This window comes from Sapajus apella, unplaced genomic scaffold, assembly GCF_009761245.1.
Source record: "Sapajus apella isolate SASKATOON/1434 unplaced genomic scaffold, GSC_monkey_1.0 scaffold28, whole genome shotgun sequence".
Taxonomy (NCBI): domain Eukaryota; kingdom Metazoa; phylum Chordata; class Mammalia; order Primates; family Cebidae; genus Sapajus; species Sapajus apella.
In genome coordinates, this window is record NW_022436968.1 from 20,357,584 (window position 1) to 20,378,175 (window position 20,592).

General features: G+C 38.8%; 1 protein-coding gene across 1 annotated transcript in view; it reads left to right on the top strand.

The window, feature by feature from the left end:
• The window catches only part of CIR1 (corepressor interacting with RBPJ, CIR1), a 46,751-nt gene extending 32,397 nt beyond the window's left edge, over window positions 1-14,354 (top strand). The window contains exons 8-10 of the mRNA XM_032292916.1: window positions 10,886-10,992; window positions 11,847-11,932; window positions 13,358-14,354. Of these exons, the coding sequence (XP_032148807.1) occupies window positions 10,886-10,992; window positions 11,847-11,932; window positions 13,358-14,000 (836 nt within the window). The 3' untranslated portion in view covers window positions 14,001-14,354. The remainder of the gene's footprint in view (window positions 1-10,885; window positions 10,993-11,846; window positions 11,933-13,357) is intronic.
• The last annotated feature ends 6,238 nt before the right edge of the window (window positions 14,355-20,592 follow it).

Genomic DNA, 20,592 nt, shown 5'->3' on the forward strand with positions numbered 1-20,592 from the left:
TGATTGTGAGGCCTCCCCAGCCACATGGAACTTATGTAAGTCCAATTAAATTGCACAGTCTAGGGTATGTCTTTATCAGCAGTGTAAAAACAGACTAATATGGCATCCCTTGTAATTTTTTGTTGAAAGCTAGACCTGGTGTATCAAGTGAAAGGAACTGAGGTAAACAGACGTTTAAGGTGAGGTTTTGTGTTTATCTGGCTGACGCTGTCTACTGTTTGCTGTCACTGTAGATGTCAGAGGCTAAAGTTTCCTCTAGTGTCCTTGTTTTTGTCTGCCCTTATCTTTAGGTTTCTTTTTTTTTTTTTTTGAGACGGAGTTTCGCTCTTGTTGCCCAGGCTGGAGTGCAATGGCGCGATCTCGGCTCACCACAACCTCCGCCTCCCGGGTTCAGGCAATTCTCCTGCCTCAGCCTCCTGAGTAGCTGGGACTACAGGCACGCGCCACCATGCCCAGCTAATTTTTTGTAGTTTTAGTAGAGACGGGGTTTCACCATGTTGACCAGGATGGTCTTGATCTCTTGACCTCGTGATCCACCCGCCTCGGCCTCCCAAAGTGCTGGGATTACAGGCTTGAGCCACCGCGCCCGGCCTAATCTTTAGGTTTCTTAAAAGACTCTTCTTGGCCGGGCGCGGTGGCTCACGCCTATAATCCCAGCACTTTGGGAGGCCAAGACGGGTGGATCACAAGGTGAAGAGATCGAGACCATCCTGGTCAACATGGTGAAACCCCATCTCTACTAAAAATACAAAAATTAGCTGGGCATGGTAGCGCACCCCTGTAGTCCCAGCTACTCGGGAGGCTGAGGCAGGAGAATTGCTTGAACCCAGGAGGCGGAGGTTGTGGTGAGCTGAGATCGTGCCATTACACTCCAGCCTGGGTAACAAGAGCGAAACTCCGTCTCAAAAAAAAAAAAAAAAAAAGACTCTTCTTTCATTATTAAGGGTCTGAGCCTTGAAGATCTTTCATGTGTAATCCTCTGATATTACACAGAAATGATCCTGATGTGGTGGTCAGATGTGGGGGAAAGGGAAGCATTCTCTAACTCTCTGATTGAGTTTCAGTCTTTCAATAAGCCTGTGCCTGTGGGCTGTAACCTTCACATGTGCTTCTCAGCTTTATTTTCCCATGTAGGCTAGGCTGTGGTGACATAGATTCCCTTGAGAGTAAGCATTTGTTAAGGACAACAAAATACTCTGGGCATACTTGAAAATGGTTACTTTTCACTTTCCACTGATGGAAGGGAAGCACATGGAGACTGTTCTTTGGTCTTCATGGTGAGAACCTGGTGGATATTCTGGAAGTAAAACTCATGAAAGGGGATCTACCATGTTGGGCCTGTAGGAGCTTTTATCTGTCAAGCTAGTCCCTGATCAGTCTCCAGCAATTCGTCAAATTACTCTAAGTATTCCTACCAGTGGCTGGCTCCAGCAGTAGTTTCTGATTCCAGCAGGCTATAATACTCTGTATTACCTATCTCTCCAGTTTTCAAGGCAGCGGTTTCCCCTGCGACCTCAATTCTCTGATAGATTTAAGATTTTTTTTAATTTTCTGTTTTTTCAGCTTTTATCTTGTTATGAGGACTTTCAGGCTCTCTATATTGGACTGAACCCCAGAAGTTATAAAAGCAACAAAAAGTGAATAAACATTGATTCCAAATTTATTAACATTTATTTTATATTTTACTAATTGAGTTTTTGATTTTTCAGTTTAAGTTATTATATATTTATAGTTACTTTGCCATAATTTTTTTTTTTGAGGCAAGGTCTCACTTCATCACCCAGGAGTGCAGTGGCACAGTCGCAGCTCACTGCAGCCTCAACTTCCTGGGCTCAAGCACTCCTGCCACCTTAGACTTCAGAGTAATTGGGACCACAGGCACATACCACAATGCCTGGCTTATTTTAAAATTTTTTGTAGAGACAGGAACTCACTATGTTGCAGAGGCTAGCCTCAAGCTCCTGGGTTCAAATGTTCCTCCGGCCTTGGCCTCCCAAAGTGCTGGAATTACAGGCATGAGCCACAATGCCCAGCCCTGCCATAATTTTTTTTAAGTTAGCTAATTTTTTCAAATATTTGGTACTGAGTAGATAGGATAATATGGTAAATTTCATGATTTGAATAAAATTAAATTTTAAATTCAAAATAATGTCACTGGATACACTAGATCAAAATAATGTCACCAGATACACTAGACATATACAAATTGTTTTTTTTTTAAAAAATAAATTGCTTCCTGCAGAAGGTTTGCTCAGTTGTGTAAAAAAACAAAAACAAACAAACAAAAAAAATATATATATATTATTGCTTAAGTCTGAGTCCCAGACACACCACAAATGGCTAAAATACTGATAGGGACTTAATGTTTCAAATGTTTCTATCCAATCTTGTTTACACTATAGCTTTTAGTGTGTTCTAACTGAATGAAAATGAACAGTTTAAGGAAGTCTTATTTTACACTTGCTGCAAAGATTTGTTTGTGTATCAGTATTCTTCTCCTTGCCTAATTTTTCCTAATTCTTGATTTAATTTTTTTGGAGAATGCTGCACTAGGCCGTGGTGCTGATAGAAGTTTTCTGCAACAAGCGCTCCCACATGCTGCTCCTCCATCTTTCATAAACCTTTCATGTTGAAGGCATTTTTGTTGCTTGGGAACACATTTGAGAAATTTACCAAAATAATGATCTGATCATAATCTTTGCTAGAAAGACACCTAGAAGCATGCCAGAGGAACTTCCTGTAGAAAGAAAGAAAAGAAAGATGATAAACTTAGTTGCCCTTCTGGCAACCCCACCTGAATCTGTTACAGAACAGTTCCTTAGGCAACTCCTTGAAGAGGTCAAGTCCTAACAGGATAGCTCCTGATAGCCCTACATCTAATGCAGACTTCTTTTTAATCCTCCAACGTAATTCTACTGCAGAAAAACATTGGTGTTACCAGAATTTCATTGAAGCTAAACTCCTAAAATAGGCAAATATTGAATCTAGTAAATAAAGAAGTGACCTCAAAGAAGTGAAGTTAGGGACTGTTTCTGTCTTTTATAATATGTAGTTGATCGTAGTTTATTGTACTTGATTATAGTTGATTATAAGTCTCTCCTTGATAACATGTAGGTGATTTGATGTTTAAATTTTTTCTTTTTTTTTTTTTAATGGAAGAGGAAGCTAGTTAGTTGAAAAGAAATACTGGCCTATTAACAAGAGATTTCAGTAAAACCTGTCCAGTCATAGTGCTTCAAAGGTCAAAATGATGCTCCTTATTAGCACTTTACATTTTGGCTATTTTTAGTATTACCAATGGTTAAGTCATTTCAAATTATTTATATACATTATTATAATTTTGTAATTAAATTTGTAGTTAGAGTGGCTGTTCCTTGAAATTTAGTTGACTTGAACAAATTAATTGCAGTCTTGTTCTGTCAGTAAATGACCCTGCTTGGTGTTAAAGGCAGGTACTAGTGGAGGCTCCACCTCCCATAATCTCAAAGGGGTATTATGATTCTCCAATCACAGTAACAGCTCTTTTTTACATGACTCTTTCTGTTACCATCATTTCATCTACTCAAGGTCTGTCAGCTTCAAGTAAAGGAAATTAGCTTGTGATTACCTGGGAAAAGGAGAATGAATGAAATTTAGTCCACCTAGTAAATATTAATTCTTCTACCCAAATCATACTTAATGAATTTAACACAAACTTTCATGTTCCACTAACTGGTTTAGTGAGTGAATGGAAAGGCTTTGCTTACTACTGTAAACATTACTATTTATAATCTCTTCTGAATGTATAATAAAAATTTACGGTTTGTCTTTCCTATGAAATAATTTTCCCCAAAATATAAACTTGAAGGCAAAATCAAGTTCTCTCAAGTACTAAGGAGGTAAAATGATAAACTCTCAATATTATAATTTTTAAAACCATTTTCTATGTTACATGCTTGGGTTATGTATATAAGTTTGAATTCCCTATGCAGAGGTCTTCTCATAGAGAGATAGATAACGTATAGATATAATGAGTGTCTACGGTACCATAGTCACTCAGTAATCACTGTTGATAGATTTAAAATGTCATGTAATTTTTTAAAAGTAAAATGCACTGGTCTTAAACGTAGAGTTTGAATTTGACGAATGTATACGCCCAGGTAACCAACATCCCTGACAAGATCTAGAGCTTTGTCATCACCCTAGAAAATGCCCTTCTGTCCTTTTCCAGGCTGCCTTCTCCTCCCACAACCATTTTTCTAATTTCTAATCCAGTGTATTCACTGTATTTGTTCTTGAGCTTCATATAAGTGAAATCACACAGTAGGTACTCTTTCATAACTCATTTCTTTGATTCAACAAGTTTTTGGGGCTCATGGATGCATAACTTTTCAAGAGCATTCATATTCCCATAAGTCATTTAAAACATAATGCCAACTTCTGGGCCGGGCTCAGTGGCTCACGCCTGTAATCCCAGCACTTTGGGAGGCCAAGGCAGGTGGATCACCTGTGGTCAGGATTTTGAGACCAGCTTGGTTAATATGGTGAAATCCCATCTCTACTAAAAATACAAAGATTAGCTGGGCATGGTGGTACGTGCCTGTAATCTCAGCTCCTTGGGAGGCTGATGTGAGAGGATTGCTTGAACCTGGGAGGCACAGGTTGCAGTGAGCCAAGACTGTACTACTGCACTCCAGCCTGGGCAACAGACTGAGACTCTGTCTCAAAAAAAATAATAATAATAATAATAATGCTAACTTTAATACTTCACATTCATCACAACACAAATGATTTTTTGTAGTCTTCTAGGGCTATGAATTAACTATTATTGCCAGATGTATCATAACTAAAATATTTGCATATAAATTAAGTTGAAAATAAAAGTACTGACATATAAGTCCTATATCTTTACATTCATTCTGGGCCAGCGCAGTGGCTCACACCTGTAATCCCAGCACTTTGGGAGGCCGAGGTGGGCGGATCATTTGAGGTCAGGAGTTCGAGACCAGCCTGATCAACATGATGAAACCTCATCTCTACTAAAATACAAAAATTAGCTGGGTGTGGTAGCCGGCACCCGTAATTCCAGCTACTTGGGAGGCCGAGGCAGGAGAATTGCTTGAACCTAGGAGGTGAAAGTTGCAGTGAGCCGAGATGGCACCATTGCACTCCAACCTGGGCTAGAGAGACTCCCTCTCAAAAAAAAGATAAATAAAACTAAATAAAAATAAAATATATTCATTCTGTAGGCAAGGTTTCTAATAAACAGTGATTTTTTTTTTTTACTAGCATACGATAAGGACAGTTTCATATTTCTTTGCCTTTGTGTGTTTTCCAGACACGTAGACTAAAATGAAATGTTTAATTTTTCCTTTACATTGTGTTTCAATAGACATCAATTAGCTGTCTTCAGTATGAACTTGGGATAAGGGCAATAAGAAACGCTATTGTTTCCAGCCTCCACTAAGATGAACTGGCAGTGTGTCAGGAAAATTCCCAGTATGGAGCAGTTTTATTACAATTCAGTACAGTTGGTTCTTGCATAACCTTTAGAAAATCATACATAAAACATTCTCATCTATATAAATAAAAATCACCCACACACTTTATTAATAGCCTTGTTCACTTTTTTCCTGGGTGTTATGCTGCATGTTCCTACTGAGCCCCTTTTTTTAGTCTTTTTAAAAGATAACTTTCTTTAAGCTTTCTTAAAAGCAGAAAGGTATGGTAATATTAGGAATCAAATATAATTCTTTTTTTTTTTTTTCTTTTTCTTTCTTTTTTTTTCCCATTTATTTAGTTTATTGCATTTTAGGTTTTGGGGTACATGCAAATATAATTCTTGATAAGTCCCATTAGATACAGATCTTCCTCCTGATCACGTAGCATCTAACTGTCCTTTTTACTTTTAGTGAAAGGGACTGGGTTATTCACTAGATATAGTCAGTTTAGGAAAGAAAAAGGGACAGAAGATTATACTTTCATGGAAATAATCATATTTCATTTGTGATGTTTGGGATTCATTTTAAAACAACTTTTAACGGTTGTACTACAGTTAGTATAACTGCAATAAATACCTGGGAAAGTGGTTACAAGAACATATAATAGTCTTGGCCTCCTTTTTCTTTAGCTAGAAACGTGTTTTCATTAGCCAGAAATGTATTTTCAGCTGTCATTTTCCTGAATCCAAACTTCAGAAAACTTGCCATACATTCCCCCCAAAGTATGTGGTATAAAATACCAAAATCATTTAATAATAAGCCTCTAGACTTAACTACCAATTTATAGGAAATACAAGAGTTAGAAGAACAGGTTAAATGGCATCACCATCCAGAATGTGGGGCATCTACCCAGTTTAACAAAGGAATAGGGAGGGAAAATAGGTAAATGTTTTAGATTAAAAGAGATCTACAAACCAAATGCAATATCTGGACCTTGTTTATATTCTAATCTGAACAAACCAACGGTAAAAAGATACTTTTGAGACAGCTGGAGCAATCTGATTGTTGACTATTTGATGTCATTTTAAAATTATCAATGTTGATATGCATATTAAAGGTGTTTGTGGGGTTTTAAGAATTAGTTTTTATTTGTTAGTGATTTATACTAAAATAATAGCTGAGATTTTATTTAAAATACTCTATGAAGAAAAAGAAATTTGGAAGTAATAGATAAGAATGGTAAAATATTGTTAATTGTTAAAGTTGTATGATGTAGGTTTGCGGTCTTCCATAGTATAAAGTTAAATCACACACACACACACACACACACACACACGATGACAATGGAAAAAAATAGATCATCATTGTAATTGTAATAGGAAGCAAAACCATATTCACTTTAGGGTAGCAATTTAGTTTCAGCCAACAGTGGCATGCTGTAAGTTAAGTATATGCTGTATTAAATTTGGGAGACGGAGAGAAAGGTTTTTCTTTTTTCTTTTTTTTCTTTCCTTTTCTTTTTTCTTTCTTTTCTTTCCTTTCTTTCTGTGTCTCACTCTGTTTCTCGACATTTCTCTCTCTCTCTCTTTTACAGGGTCTCACTCTGTTACTCAGGCTGGAGTACAGTGGCGAGATCACAGCCCACTACACCCTCAACCTCCTCTGTTGAAGTGATCCTCCCACCTCAGCCTCCCTAGTAGCTGGGACTACAGGCATGTGTGCCACCACAGCCAGCTGATTTTTGTATTTTGTAGAGACAGGGTTTTACCATGTTGCCCAAATTGGTATTGAACTCCTGGCCTCCGGCAATCCACCCACCTCTGGCTCCCAAAGTGCTGGGACTACAGGCATGGGCCCCTGCACCTGGCCAGGAAAGGCATTTCTGATTCAGCCTTACCTAACCTACAACTTACTGCCCCCTTTTCTCCTACTTAATACCATAAAATTGTAGGTGATAATGCATTATTTGAAAAGAATGATGAACTTGGAATGGAGCAGAAGGACCTAGTGTTTGCGGTGAAACACACGTGTCTGCCTTCAGCTTTAGTCTCCCTCCTATGCCATTTGTGGCATTCCCCGGGACTGCCATACTAGTTGTATGGCATTTCCTCATAGCCACAACTTTTGAGTTTATATATTATTCTTTGATAAAATGCCTATTTTATAACAGGACATTCTTTTTTTACTTTTCATTGGTTTTGTTCTATAAAAGTGAATATTCTTAGTGAATACATTAATCCCTTTACACACATAATTCTATATGCCATAATTTACCTTCTGGGAATTTTTTCTTTTCTGAGACTCTGATTTCATATTTTTCCCGTAGGGAATAGCCTGGATCCAATCAGAACATGGAACTATACACAGTTGGTATTTTGACACTTGTCCATCTCTCAGCAAAGAAAAGTTTGTAAAATAAGTGAGTGTTGAAAGCAGTTTCTTCAGTGGACCTGCTTTTCCAAGTTGGAACATTGGTTTTCATGCTATGAAGGCTTGGCTGAGATGATCCAGAAATGAACCCTCACAAATCTGCATTTTAGAACAAGTGCTCTTTCTGAATTCTCTAGTATTATTCTACCATAGCAAATTTAAGAATAAGCTAAACAATGTCTAAGATCCAACTTCAGCTATAATTGAAATTATTAAGGCACCCTACATAAAAGTAGTTATTTTTCATTTGAACATACTTGTATAATCTGTTTTATCGGCATATCTAATAATCTGTTATATCAACTAAATTTTGAATTCTCAGAAGAGCTGGAGTCATTTCTGTCAATGTAACTCTACATGGCCTCTGTCTTAATAATGTAAAAGTATAAAGATGCTTGCTAAATATATCTTAATTAAACCTGACTTGTCTCATCTCCTAAACCTAGGACTTTAAACCCAGAACTTTGGTTGATAGGAGGAGGTTTCAGTACAAAAACATATGTGAATAAGATGATTGTGAGAAGTATTACTACTAAGCATTTTTTTAAATTATGAAAAGTACCATAATATAGTCATAAAAGTTGGATAGTGGCCAGGCGCAGTGGCTCACACCTGTAATCCCAGCACTTTGGGAGACCAAGGCAGGTCTTGAGTTCAGGAGTTCAAGACCAGCCTAGGCAACATGGCAAAACCCCATCTCTACCAAAAAATACATGTTTTTTAATATATAAAAATATATATACTAAATTTATAAATTTATAGAAAAAAATATAAATATATTAATATATATTAAAACTTATTTCTTATATATAAGAAAGTTGAATAGCTATTGGTAAAAATAATAGTTGTTCCTTTTTATTAAGTACTATTCGTCAAGCACTTCACTAAGCACTGTATTTACAGTCATACAGTGTGGAAGTATGCTAAATTTACATACTACACAGAGTTCAGTGGGGGTGTTTGAAAAATATAAATGCTAGAAGAGTAATGTTTAATAGTCTGTATAATCTGCGATACTGGGGAAATAGATCATTTTCTTGAAGTAGTTGGAAGTATTGTAAAGAAGTCATGTTTTCTATAACATCTTAATAAAATTACCCATCTTGTGATGAAAACTGATGAAATTAGTATAACCTCTCATCATGATGGCCAAGCTCTGTGACCCTTTATTGGAGTGGTTTTTATTCTAATTCTTAACAAGTTTGCTATCTGAATTCATTTGACATATTATAAAATTGTTGACAAGAAAATGTAGTTTTGACACTTCAGAAGAGATATTTTCTACTTTATAAAATTAAGTTCCTACATGTGAAATTTGAGAAGCCACCAAAGTGAATGTTCTATTATTCGTTTAAAGCTCTTAATTGTATGAACACTTTTATGCCATTTAGAGGTAACTAGTATTAATATTTCAAATTCAGTTTTATTTAAGATTATATTTTCAATATTAGCAACCAAACTGAATAAAGGGCCATTAAAGTAATAAATAGGAATTAAAAATTTTGTATAGAAGAAAAATTAAAAACCCTCTTGTTTTAAAATAAAATATTAATAGGTGCCACTTTGTAGTGTTTTTAAGGTTTTTTTCCTAAAATTATTACATCATTAATGACTTACCCCATACTCCAGTAATACACAGTTTTTCCCCATCATCTCCCTAATACCTAGAGCAAACTTCCAGTTGTTCTTGGTAATATGAATAGAATGGTAAAGGCCAGGAAATCCAGTAAAAGATATTATCTTATAACTGAGTTTTTCTCACCAAATTTTTAACCAAAGCTCCTATTGACAGGTAAACAAATTTGAACTGACTTCCTTTTGCTTTCCATGATAACATGCAGGTGAACATGCAAATAAGTGGAAAGACCAATGAAGCGGTAAAGAGAAATAGACAAAGTATTTAATCAACAAACTAGAGAATTCATTTCTGAGTATTTTTCTATCCCCCTACCCTCCCTTATGAACTTCTTGTTGGCAGTAACTGTCTCTTTCTTCCTTAAATGGCAGATGCATCAGCTGAAGTAGTTCATTTAAGCCAGTATAGGTGATTTAGGCTGGCAACTTTAAATAGCTGCCATGAAATGTCATTAGTTTGCTACCTGCAGGGAAAACAAAATGCAACAGGAATATACAAAAGGAGGTAAGAGTCTTTCCTACCTTAAATAAACCTTATGTTTGAGGGTAGGGAGCAAACCTTTAAAAAAAGTATTAATTGATTTAGAGACAGGGTTTTGCCATGTTGGCCAAGCTGGTCTTGAACCCCTGGGCTCAAGTGATTCTCTCACTTTGGCCTCCCAAAATGCTGGCATTACAGCCATGACTCCCAGCTGAAAACTTTTAAAATTTATTGTTAGTCCCTATTTTGGGACCAAAAAGGTCACTTTTTAGTCTGAGATTTTGCAAAAATAGAAGTGTAATGTCTTGTAAAAAAAATATAAAACATGCACACCAATAGCCAGCCTAAAACTGCTTGTTACCAACCCAAGCTAGTAATTAAAAATTCCAAAATCTGGGAATAAAAGCAAGATTAATTAAAGTACTTGATGGTTACCCATGGTGTGTGTGTGTTTAGCAACCACATGGCAATGTATTCAGCATTGTTATTTGACAAATAAGGATGAGGAATTTTGAATGGAAATGAGGATAATAAATTTCTCATGTACCTTTAAAAATGTATCTTTTAAATGAACTCTTACTGAGAGAATACTAAAAGTTTAATTGTGGTTTTTTATTATATTTTGCTTTTTGTACTAAAAACTGCCAAGCAGATAACATATAAATGTATCTTTTTCAGTATGACAAAGTTACATAAGAAGACTCCCCTTGCACGTAAAGAAAAATGCAATTATTTTCTATTCTGAATCTCCAGACTGCTGTTTTAGAAAATCATATCTGATTATTTGCTCAGCAGAAGATTATTGAGTTGATTTAGCTGTGATTTTACTTAACAAAGCTTCAACTGCATTCCTACTGTGGAGTCCGAAAAAGGTAGAGAGATATAAATGATACATTCAAACTGTGATTTTTGTGAACAGGGCCATCGATGCACCCCTCGGAGCTAATAGCGGAGATGAGAAACAGTGGGTTTGCACTAAAACGAAATGTACTGGGGAGAAACTTGACCGCAAATGATCCATCACAGGTAATGATCTTTTTATCAGTAAGCTGAAAATGTCTATAAACCTAAATGTGATTGCTTGTGAATTGCTACTTAATGTTTTCCAATATGCATATATCCATAGGAAAGTAAGATAAAGCAAAGAAAATGCCCAAAATGTATTTTGATTTTGCTTCATTATTTTAACCTAAATGAGAAATTGTTTATAAACCTATATTTTAATAAATGAAACTATTCCTCTGAGTTTATGTGGATAAAATATCTAACTGAACTGGTGATGAGGTTGCTGGGTTTTCCTTCCTGCTAACTTACCCCTGATATGACATTAGATAGAACCAGTGGTTAGAAGTATGTAAAAAACAAACCCCTAAAAATTGTAGAAAATATTTTAAACTTAGTTTATTAAACTGTACATAGATCCAGAAAATGATTGTTTGAAGGGCTGTATTATATAGTTGATAATGTGCCGTTGAAATTCTAAAGGCTAAAATTGTGGATAGTTTGACCTTTCTATAAAACTGTTTTTTATATTTCATTAAATTAAAAATAAAGTATTTATACTGACAAGTGTTAAAATTCAAGAGATAGAAAATGGAAGTCATGCTGTAAACATTTGATCTGTGTTTGTCTATCATCCTTTTCCTGGAAAAGTCTCCTAATGCTGGCAAAGCAGTCATGTTAACCCCTTAGTGCCTTACGATCCACTTTGGCAAGTAGACTACAAAAAGTTTCTTATTCCCTCCCGTTTTCCAATCTGAAACATCATATTCATCTACAGTGTGTCCCTGTTACAAATCTTATTTATAAATCTTTTCTTTCCTATCTGATAACGACCTTTCGTGAAATCTAGCAATTTAATGATGTCTTTGTTGACTCAGGAGTATGTTGCAAGTGAGGGTGAAGAAGATCCAGAAGTTGAATTTTTAAAGTCACTAACAACGAAACAAAAACAGAAACTTCTCAGGTAATTTAAAAGTATATATTTAATAGATTTATTTTTTCCTTATGTTTCATCTCAGTATCGTATTCAACTGTGGTCCTAAGAGCTCCTGAAGGTATATAATCCATGCATCACATTTATTGATTTATTCTTCACTCATAGCTAATACAGTTTTCTTTCTTTTCAGTAACATGGAAATCAGTGTAAGATTGTATACTCATATTATACCACAAAACTATTGTGCTTTTCAGAACGTTTAATTTGTAGCTTTTACTTTTCAAAAGAGATTTGTATGTATCTTCGCAAACAATTTGTTCTTAGAAAACGTTTTTGGCCTTTTTCTAATGTTCTGTAAAATTTTATGAGAAATGCAGAAAGAATGCTTAAATTTAAGGTAAATGTGAATTTTGTTCAACAGACTACCTCCGAATTAAAGAATCCAAGAAATGTCTGCTGAGTCCAATAGAGGGAGCTCATGATGTTTTCAGTATGTAGTGTTTTGAGAATCGCTAGACAGAACCTAGAGACTTATTTTCAGAGTAACTCAAACATATAAACAAGCTTAGAAATTCAGAACATTTTAATAGAATTGTCCTAATTATTTATAAAACAACAATTGTTAAAGTATTGACTATATTATTTTAAAAAACCAATATTTCAAAAGTTTAATGTGTACTCTTAATTTCTGGAGAATATTCTCTGGAATTTTGATAATGTAATGTTTAATATTTATATACTGTAAAATAGTACATAAAATTTTTCATCTGATTATAGTTATATATTTGCTTTTATAGTACGTCCAGCTGAAAGGTGTGAAAGGTTATACACCTTTCAGAGGTTTCTTTAGATAAGGATGACCATTTAGAGTGCTTAATAATTTCAAGTTCTAACTCAGTAAGAATTTAACAAAATAGTAGTCATTACTATTGAAGTATAGTCAGAAAATTGGCTAATGCATTTATTTTTTTAATTTAATGTATAAATGCCTTGAATAATTTTAAAGGAAGAAAATGAGTCGTCATTTAGTAAACAATGAGTTCATATATGGATACCTTTTTTTTTTGTTTGAGACAGTGTCTCACTCTGTCAGTCAGGCTAGAGTGCAGGGGCACGATCTCGGCTCACTGGAACCTCCGCCTCCCAGGTTCAAGCAATTCTGCTGCCTCAGCCTCCTGAGTAGCTGGGATTACAGGCGCATGCCCGGCTAATTTTCGTATTTTTAGTAGAGACGGGGGTTTCTCCATGTTGGTCAGGCTAGTCTCGAACTCTTGACCTCGTGATCCACCCACCTCGGCCTCCCAAAGTGCTGGGATTACAGATGTGAGTCACTGTGCCCGGCCATGGATACCATTTTTAATAACGTCTAAGAAAATATATTATTTGTTCATAACTTACGGTTGATGAAATAACTATTTTTCACAATGTGTTACATTTATTTCCCAATTACAGGAAATTAGATCGACTGGAGAAGAAAAAAAAGAAAAAAGATAGAAAAAAAAAGAAAAAGCTTCAGAAGAGCAGAAGTAAACACAAAAAACATAAATCCTCTTCCTCTTCCTCTACTGAGACTTCAGAAAGCAGTAGTGAGTGTGACAATAAAGAAAAAAAAATAGAAAGGAAGAAAAGAAAGAAAAGCAAGTGTTCAGGGCAGAGCAGCAGTGATTCTGAAGAGAAGTCTAAGAAGAGAAAACTTCACGAAGAACTTTCCAGCAGTCACCATAACAAGGAGAAAGCCAAGGAAAAGCCCAGGTTCTTAAAACACGAGAGGTCTAGGGAGAACAGCAAACGGAGCCATTCCGATTCTGACAAAAAGTCCAGAAGTCGTAATCATAGTCCAGAGAAGAGAGGCTCTGAAAGAAATGAGGGGAACGGCAGAAGCCACGGCAGGGATGAAAGGAGCAGGAGAAGCCGGAGCAGAAGTCCTGGTAGTTATAAGCAAAGGGAGTTAAGAAAATGGCCACAGCGAAGTCCCACAGAAGAGCAAAGTAGAAGAAATGACACCAGCAGCCATGGCATAGATGTATACAGAGGGGAAAAAATGTACAGAGAGCACCCAGGAGATAAGCATGCTAAAGTGACACAAAGAGAATGAAGCAGAAGGAGAAAAAGAATAAAGACTGTATGTGACAGTTACCTGGGAATAAAATATCTCCACATTTTTATTGAATACCTTTAGCAAGGGCTAAATTATGTACTATTGTCTTTCTAATAAAAAAAACCTCAATTTTAATTTTTCATCTCTGTAAACTGTCAATTCAAGTACAAAACTACATGAGTACCATAAGAACAAATTTTGCAAATATTTGTAAGTAAGCTATTTTGGGACTGTAGAAATATTTTCTGTTGGTAACTGTTTCTTGTGCCATATACCAGATAAAAACTGCATCTAACTCTGTGACATTTTCTTTGTTCTGAAACATCATTAAAAGAATGACAGTACATTGAATGGGTATAATTTAATTTTTTTCAATTCACATGTGTTATTCTAGGATTTGAATTTGCTTGAAGCAAAGTGTAAAAATCATTCAAATTCACTAGTATGAATTACACAACGGATTAATCTTTAAAACTTTTAAGCCGCCTTTTGGTGTTTTTTCTATAGAATAAACTATTTACATTTGGATATTAGTTTTCTATGCTGGCATACAGATTACCTGAAACTTAAAACAGTCCAACTGAGCCAGGCGCGGTGGCTCACACCTGTAATCCCAGCCTGGCTAAAATGGTGAAACACCAACTCTACTAAAAATACAAAAAAATTAGCTGGGTGTGGTGGCATCTGCCGGCAGTCTCAGCTACTTGGGAGGCTGAGGGAGGAGAATCACTTGAACCCAGGAGGTGGAGGCGGAAGCTGCGGTGAGCCAAGGTCGCGCCACTGCACTCCAGTGTGAGCAACTGAGCAAGACTCCATATCAGAAAAAGAAAAGTCCAACTGTATTAATAGTTCTAGAGGTCTAGAGACATGGGTCTCACTGGGCTAAAGTCAAGGTGTTAGTAGAATTGTTTCTTCTGGAAGCTTAAGGGGAAAGTATGTTTGCTAGCCTGTTACAGCTTCTAGATGCTGCCTGCATTTCTTGGCATCTGACCCCCTTGCTCCATTTTCAAAGCTAACAAGAGTCAAGTCCCTCTCACATCTAATCATTCTGACACTTGACATTCGGCATCCTTCTTCCAATTTTAAGGACCCTTGTGATTACATCAGGCCCCCTGAATATCATGCAATAATGTCCCAATTTTAAGATCAATGTTAATTCTATCTGCAATTTTAATTCCCCTTTTCTGTGTAATGTAACATTCACAGGTTCCAGGGGTCAGGACATGTACATCTATGAGGGACTGTTCTGCTTTCCACAAATGGCCCTTCTATTACTGGCATACAACTATTAAAGATTTTACTTCATACCTGGTTGATTCTGCCAGTGAGGGGTGATGGGGGGAGATTTTACTTCAAATGAAACAATGCAAATGATTTTTATATATTTCACCAGTATAGGTATATAAGGCATATTTAAATTTAGCTGCAAGTTTTCCCTTGTGTTTCAAAGGATATGGTAAGGGAAAACTACAGAAAGAACTGGTGTAAGTCATAAGTAACATGCAGCTCCAAAAAAACATAGTTCACATCTTGGACACAAGTATTTTTGTTATCAGTGTTCTTTCTTTTTTTTCTTTTTTTTTTTTTTTTTTAAAACATCTGCTATTTAATACAAAACAAATATTAGATGGTTTTAATCACTGGCAGTCACAATTTCATAAATTCTGTAAGAGAGCAAATAACTCCTATTTGAAAGAAGTAAACCACTCCACATAGTCTGATGTATACGTCTTTGCCTTGTCCATGCACACACACAAAACAAATGTCCTCTAATAGAAAGTGAAGGGGTAAGCAACCCTTTATTAGATTTTTAAGGTGGAGAGGGGAGGAACTTGAATCCCTTCCACAGTATTGTTGACTAACTTACAGTGCACCTCAAAGATCCCTTTCACTTAAAAAGCATGCATTTGAAATTGATAGACTGCTAATTTACACCTTGAGTTCATCAGTGTTGCAGTGATTATTTTCTACCTTATGCCTTTTTAGACTTTATAATTTTTTTATAATGTCAAAACCTATGCAATACTTACTGCCTTAAAGGGTTTCCGAGGCAATAGTGTTCATGAAGAGAAATGCTGAAATGCATCCTGTAATTTAAAATGAATTAAATGTTATTTCTTATTTCATTTGACTCACAAAACGTGGTGCACTTTTTTTTTTTTTTTTTTTTTTTTTTTTTCCTTAAACCACAGATGAGCTCTTGCTACGTTGCTCAGGCTGGTCTTGAACTCCTGAGCTCAAGCAATTCACCTGCCTCAGCCTCCCAAATTGCTGGGATCATAGGCATGAGCCACCATGCTTGGCCAATGTAGTCCACTGTTAACTTTATAAAGTGGCTGGGAGAATTTTTTTAGTCTCTGATTTAATTATCCTTATTGTTAGGATTGAGAAACTATACAGTACTGCCAAAAGCCCCAATATTTTTACCCATCTAATTCTGAGGAAAAAAATAATTCCATGTAGTTATGGAAGATGTTGATTTTGTTTGGCGTTCAGCCTTGGTTACCCAAGGCTGCTCAACACCCCTAATGAACTAGCATTCTAACTTTGTAAACTTAGAGGCATTTTTCACACAAAATCATACCATGATAAACAGGTTTAAAGAGGCTTATCAGCTAATGTGTTCCACCTACCCTAATGATGGAGAAAATAATTGGAAGTTATTTTTTAAATAAAAATATTAGGCAATTCTAGTTTTGCTTTTGAAATGTAAGCTAAAAACCAAGGAGATGAACCTTCTAAGATGAACCTCATAATAAAAAGGACGTCTAGTATGTGTAGAGATTCCTCTAAGTACCTAAAGCTCAAGAAGAATCCTCCAGATTTAATGAATCTATGATTTACGAACCCAAACAGAAGTCCTCACCGGGGACATTTTTTAGAAAACCAGTCTGGTGAAATTTGTCATTCTTACACTTCATAGAGAAGTTCCTTTAAAGAAATCTTGGTACACCTACACATTTCTTACTTATCCATGAACCTGGAACTGCACGGGGCATAGGACACATTTTGCGGGCATTTCTCCCCCTGGGAAGTCTCCTAACATTTAACATAACACTAGCAAATTAATTCCTGTAGGAGGTGCTGTCGATTTATAAATAACCAGGAAAGATCAAGTTGCTAGGTTGGAACTTGTTTATCTGAACGTCTCCGTAGTAAATTAGTCCTAATTCATTTTAATAAAAGCCAAAATGGGCAGAGGTTTCTGCAGCGTAATGGCAGGTCTACTTACCTTACATTGTAAAATGGAGATCTTGTTTTGAACCAGAGAGCTGTAGTCGTAAGAAAGCTTTTCATCTGAAAGGCTTGGAGAGACCTTTCTTGCTGTTCTTCCATGATACTGCTTGCTGGTGGTGAATCAAATCATTCCACACTGCTGGAAGCAGGCGTTTCCCAGTTTTAATCACTGAACATTTCGTATGCTTTGGCATTGAAGCTCAAAGAGTTCAAAATCCACCTGAGCCATTTCACTCTTCTCCTTACCTAATGACGACTGGGCCAAGAGGCAGGTGGAGGCTGCTCCGGAGGACCGCAGCTCCACACCCCGGACTAAGACCAGGAAGAAAGCAGCGTTTTTAAGGCCTGAAGCAGCTGAAAGATATTTTTAAAATATTCAGCAGCTGAAGGATATTTAAAAATCTTATTTAGCTTTTCTGAAAAAGAAAACCTCTACTATACTTATCATTTCTTGAAAAGAGATAAAAACATGCAATACCTGGAGGCCTTGGGGGCATTCTCTGATCAAAAAGGAGAAAGGCCTTTAAAAAGTTGTGAGAACAAGTTAGACCGGGGAAAGTCTAAGGCTTGGGAAAGCGGGGGCCCCTGAGAGCTCTCCTACCTGATTGAGGCTCCTAAAACCCGGTTCCTGCTGACGGGAAAAGAGGTAACTCCTCAGCACTTTCCCCCTTTCTCCTCCCTTCACGCCACACTTCACATCACCCCCAGAATGCCCAGAATGTGACAGTAATGATGAAGATGCGCGGGATGAACGCGGAGAGCTGTCTGCAGTGGAAAGAAACGCACCCTCCGGCTCGACCTGCCCCGGAGCCGCGTTTCCCCAGGCCCTCCGGCTTGAAGGGCTTCGCGAGGGGGTGGACAGAAGTGGAGGTCCGAGGGCTCCGGGGCTCACAGAGCGGGGCTTCCTTCCTCTTACAGCAGGAGGACGTCGCCCTAAACCTAAAGGAAGCCGGAAGGGGGTGGAGTAGGGTGACGGGATGAATTCTGGCTGGAGTCGCCCCTTCCCATCCGAGGCGACGCCCCCCTTGCGTGCTCTGGTGCTTTCCTTCTGGATGCGCGTCTGGTAACCTTGCGAACACACCCCAAACCCAAATGGGGAGGCCGAAGATGAGGGGGCGCACACCCTTCCTAGCAGAGGCGCCTCCCCGCCCGCCAGGAGGCCGCCTGACACCCGACCCACAAGGTGCGGCGGGGAAGGGTAGGGGCCAGCCCTCTGCGCGGCTCCCCCGGCCCCCATTGGCCCAAGCCACCCCCATGAAGCAATTCCCAGGCCTTTCCGCCGGGGGCTCGCCCACCGAGGGCTCGCCCACCGAGGGCCTTGCCAGTCACCGCCTAAGCTTGCCGGGCCTCTGGCGCGGTTCCCCCGCGCGGGTCGGGAGGCGGATTCGCCTCCAGCAGTTAGCAATGAGAGCGAATTGTTCTAGCAGCTCCGGCTCCACAGGTGAAGAGGGCGCTTTATGAAGCTCCTGGGACAAACAGGAAGATAACTTTTGTCAGCAATCCGCAAGCAGAGTACGGACTGGGGGAGACACCCTCCCACTTTGCATTTCCTTTATAAATAAACAAATTACCCAGGAATGGTTATTTGCCTGAAAAAAAAAATGCAAAATCCCCGATATGGATTTCTAAAGGAAGACAGTGTAGGGGTCTTGGAAAATCTAGAACTTTTAGGGGCTGTGGTTTTCCGGGTCCTCGACAGCGGTCCCTGGAGGGACGTGTCCCCAGAGACATTCTGAAACCTTTTCCTTAACTGGAGTTGCAAACACACAGTCTATATTTATATCAACAATATATGGAGGAGGCATGTCTGTATGTATTTACCTCATACATATTTCTATACACTCCAGCGTCTGGGAAGGGTGGGGGGTAAATAACACTGAACGGTTAAAATTATGGAGAAGGGATAATAACTGATTACTAATTTGAAAATAAACAAACAGGTGACTTTTTCAGATCAAATTCCTCCTTGTATCGTTACAATAAATATCTCTGAAGGAAGCTCTCTATTTATGTTGTCATTGATTAATTCTTCACTACCTCATTTGATTTCGATTTAGAACGATTTGATTCTAATTTAATTAGCATGTAATTTGGATGTACATAATTACTGTAATTATGACATTCAGGTAAGGCAGCTTTAGGCTGAAAGGCAATTTCAAATTTTCTAGCAACCTACTTTGTACTGGGAAATGGACAAGGACTTTGCGCCCTGCTATCCAAGTAGTAATTAGCACATCTTTGAAACAGGCAGTGCGGCGGGGTTTGTATTAAAACAGCAAATACAAACCCAGCCGAGTTACCCGCCGCAAAGGTGGCTGCGAGTCCCCAGAAACGCACTGCGTCTCCCCCGCGCGAGTTCAGGGATCCCGGCGCCCAGGCGCCTTGGCTGGGCTCTCCCTGCTGCGGGCTACGGCGCCTCCGCCGCCTCTGGCGCAGGGTTTGAAGGTGTCGCTTTTTAAATTAAAATACAATAAATACGCGCTGGGGGGTGGAGGACACAAAAAAGGAGAAGGAAGTCACTCCAAGCAGTCTGAGGACCGGCTGGGGTGTGGGAGGTAGTGGACTGCGAAGAGGGGGGAAAGGAGTGGCGGGGGGAGGGCAATGCACTCAGATGAGAGAAAATTGGCCAACACCCCCAACGGTTACCCGATCTCATATTTGGGTTTCAAAGGGAAATGGTGAGGACAAAAGGGGTTGGTTTGCTCTGGGATGGTGTGCCCACCCTTCGGGGAGGCCTGGGGAGGAGGGCTTGGGGGCTTCTCGCCGCCCTTGGAGGCCCTGTTAGCCTGGCCGGGCTCCTGCCTGCCTAGCCGCCCCCGCACCCCCCTCGGGCTGGGGTGGCGGCGGGAGGACGAAGGCGAGGCAGAAGGCTACTCCGGCCCGCCTCGGGTTCCGGCTGCGAAAGCCACGGGTCCCTTGCCTTCCCTGATTGTACAAGGGTGGTGGAGTGGGATGGTTTGGGGGCCTGTTGGCGGGGGCCTGTTGGCATCGGCCTGGTTCCAGCCGGTCCTGGATGGTCCACGCGGGCCTTGCGGGACTGGAGCCGCGGATGCAGGGTCATGGGGGTCTGAGTCTACAGCTGGGTCCCCACATCCTGGGGTCCACGTTGCCGCCGACAGCGCTCAGGGTTCTCAACTCTAAGTTGGAAGCCCCTGAAGTTGCCTCGAAAAGGATGTTAAATGCGACAATTCTAAGACCAGGGCCAAGCGGTCGTTATTTTGTTTTGTTCCGATTGTCAGCACGTTCCAGAAATGACCCTCTTGCCCAGAAGCCACTGCTAAGCAGCGTTCCCCACCCTCAAGAACAGGGCTCGTTCCCCGCCGGAACGCAAACCCTGGCGTTTCTTCGCAGG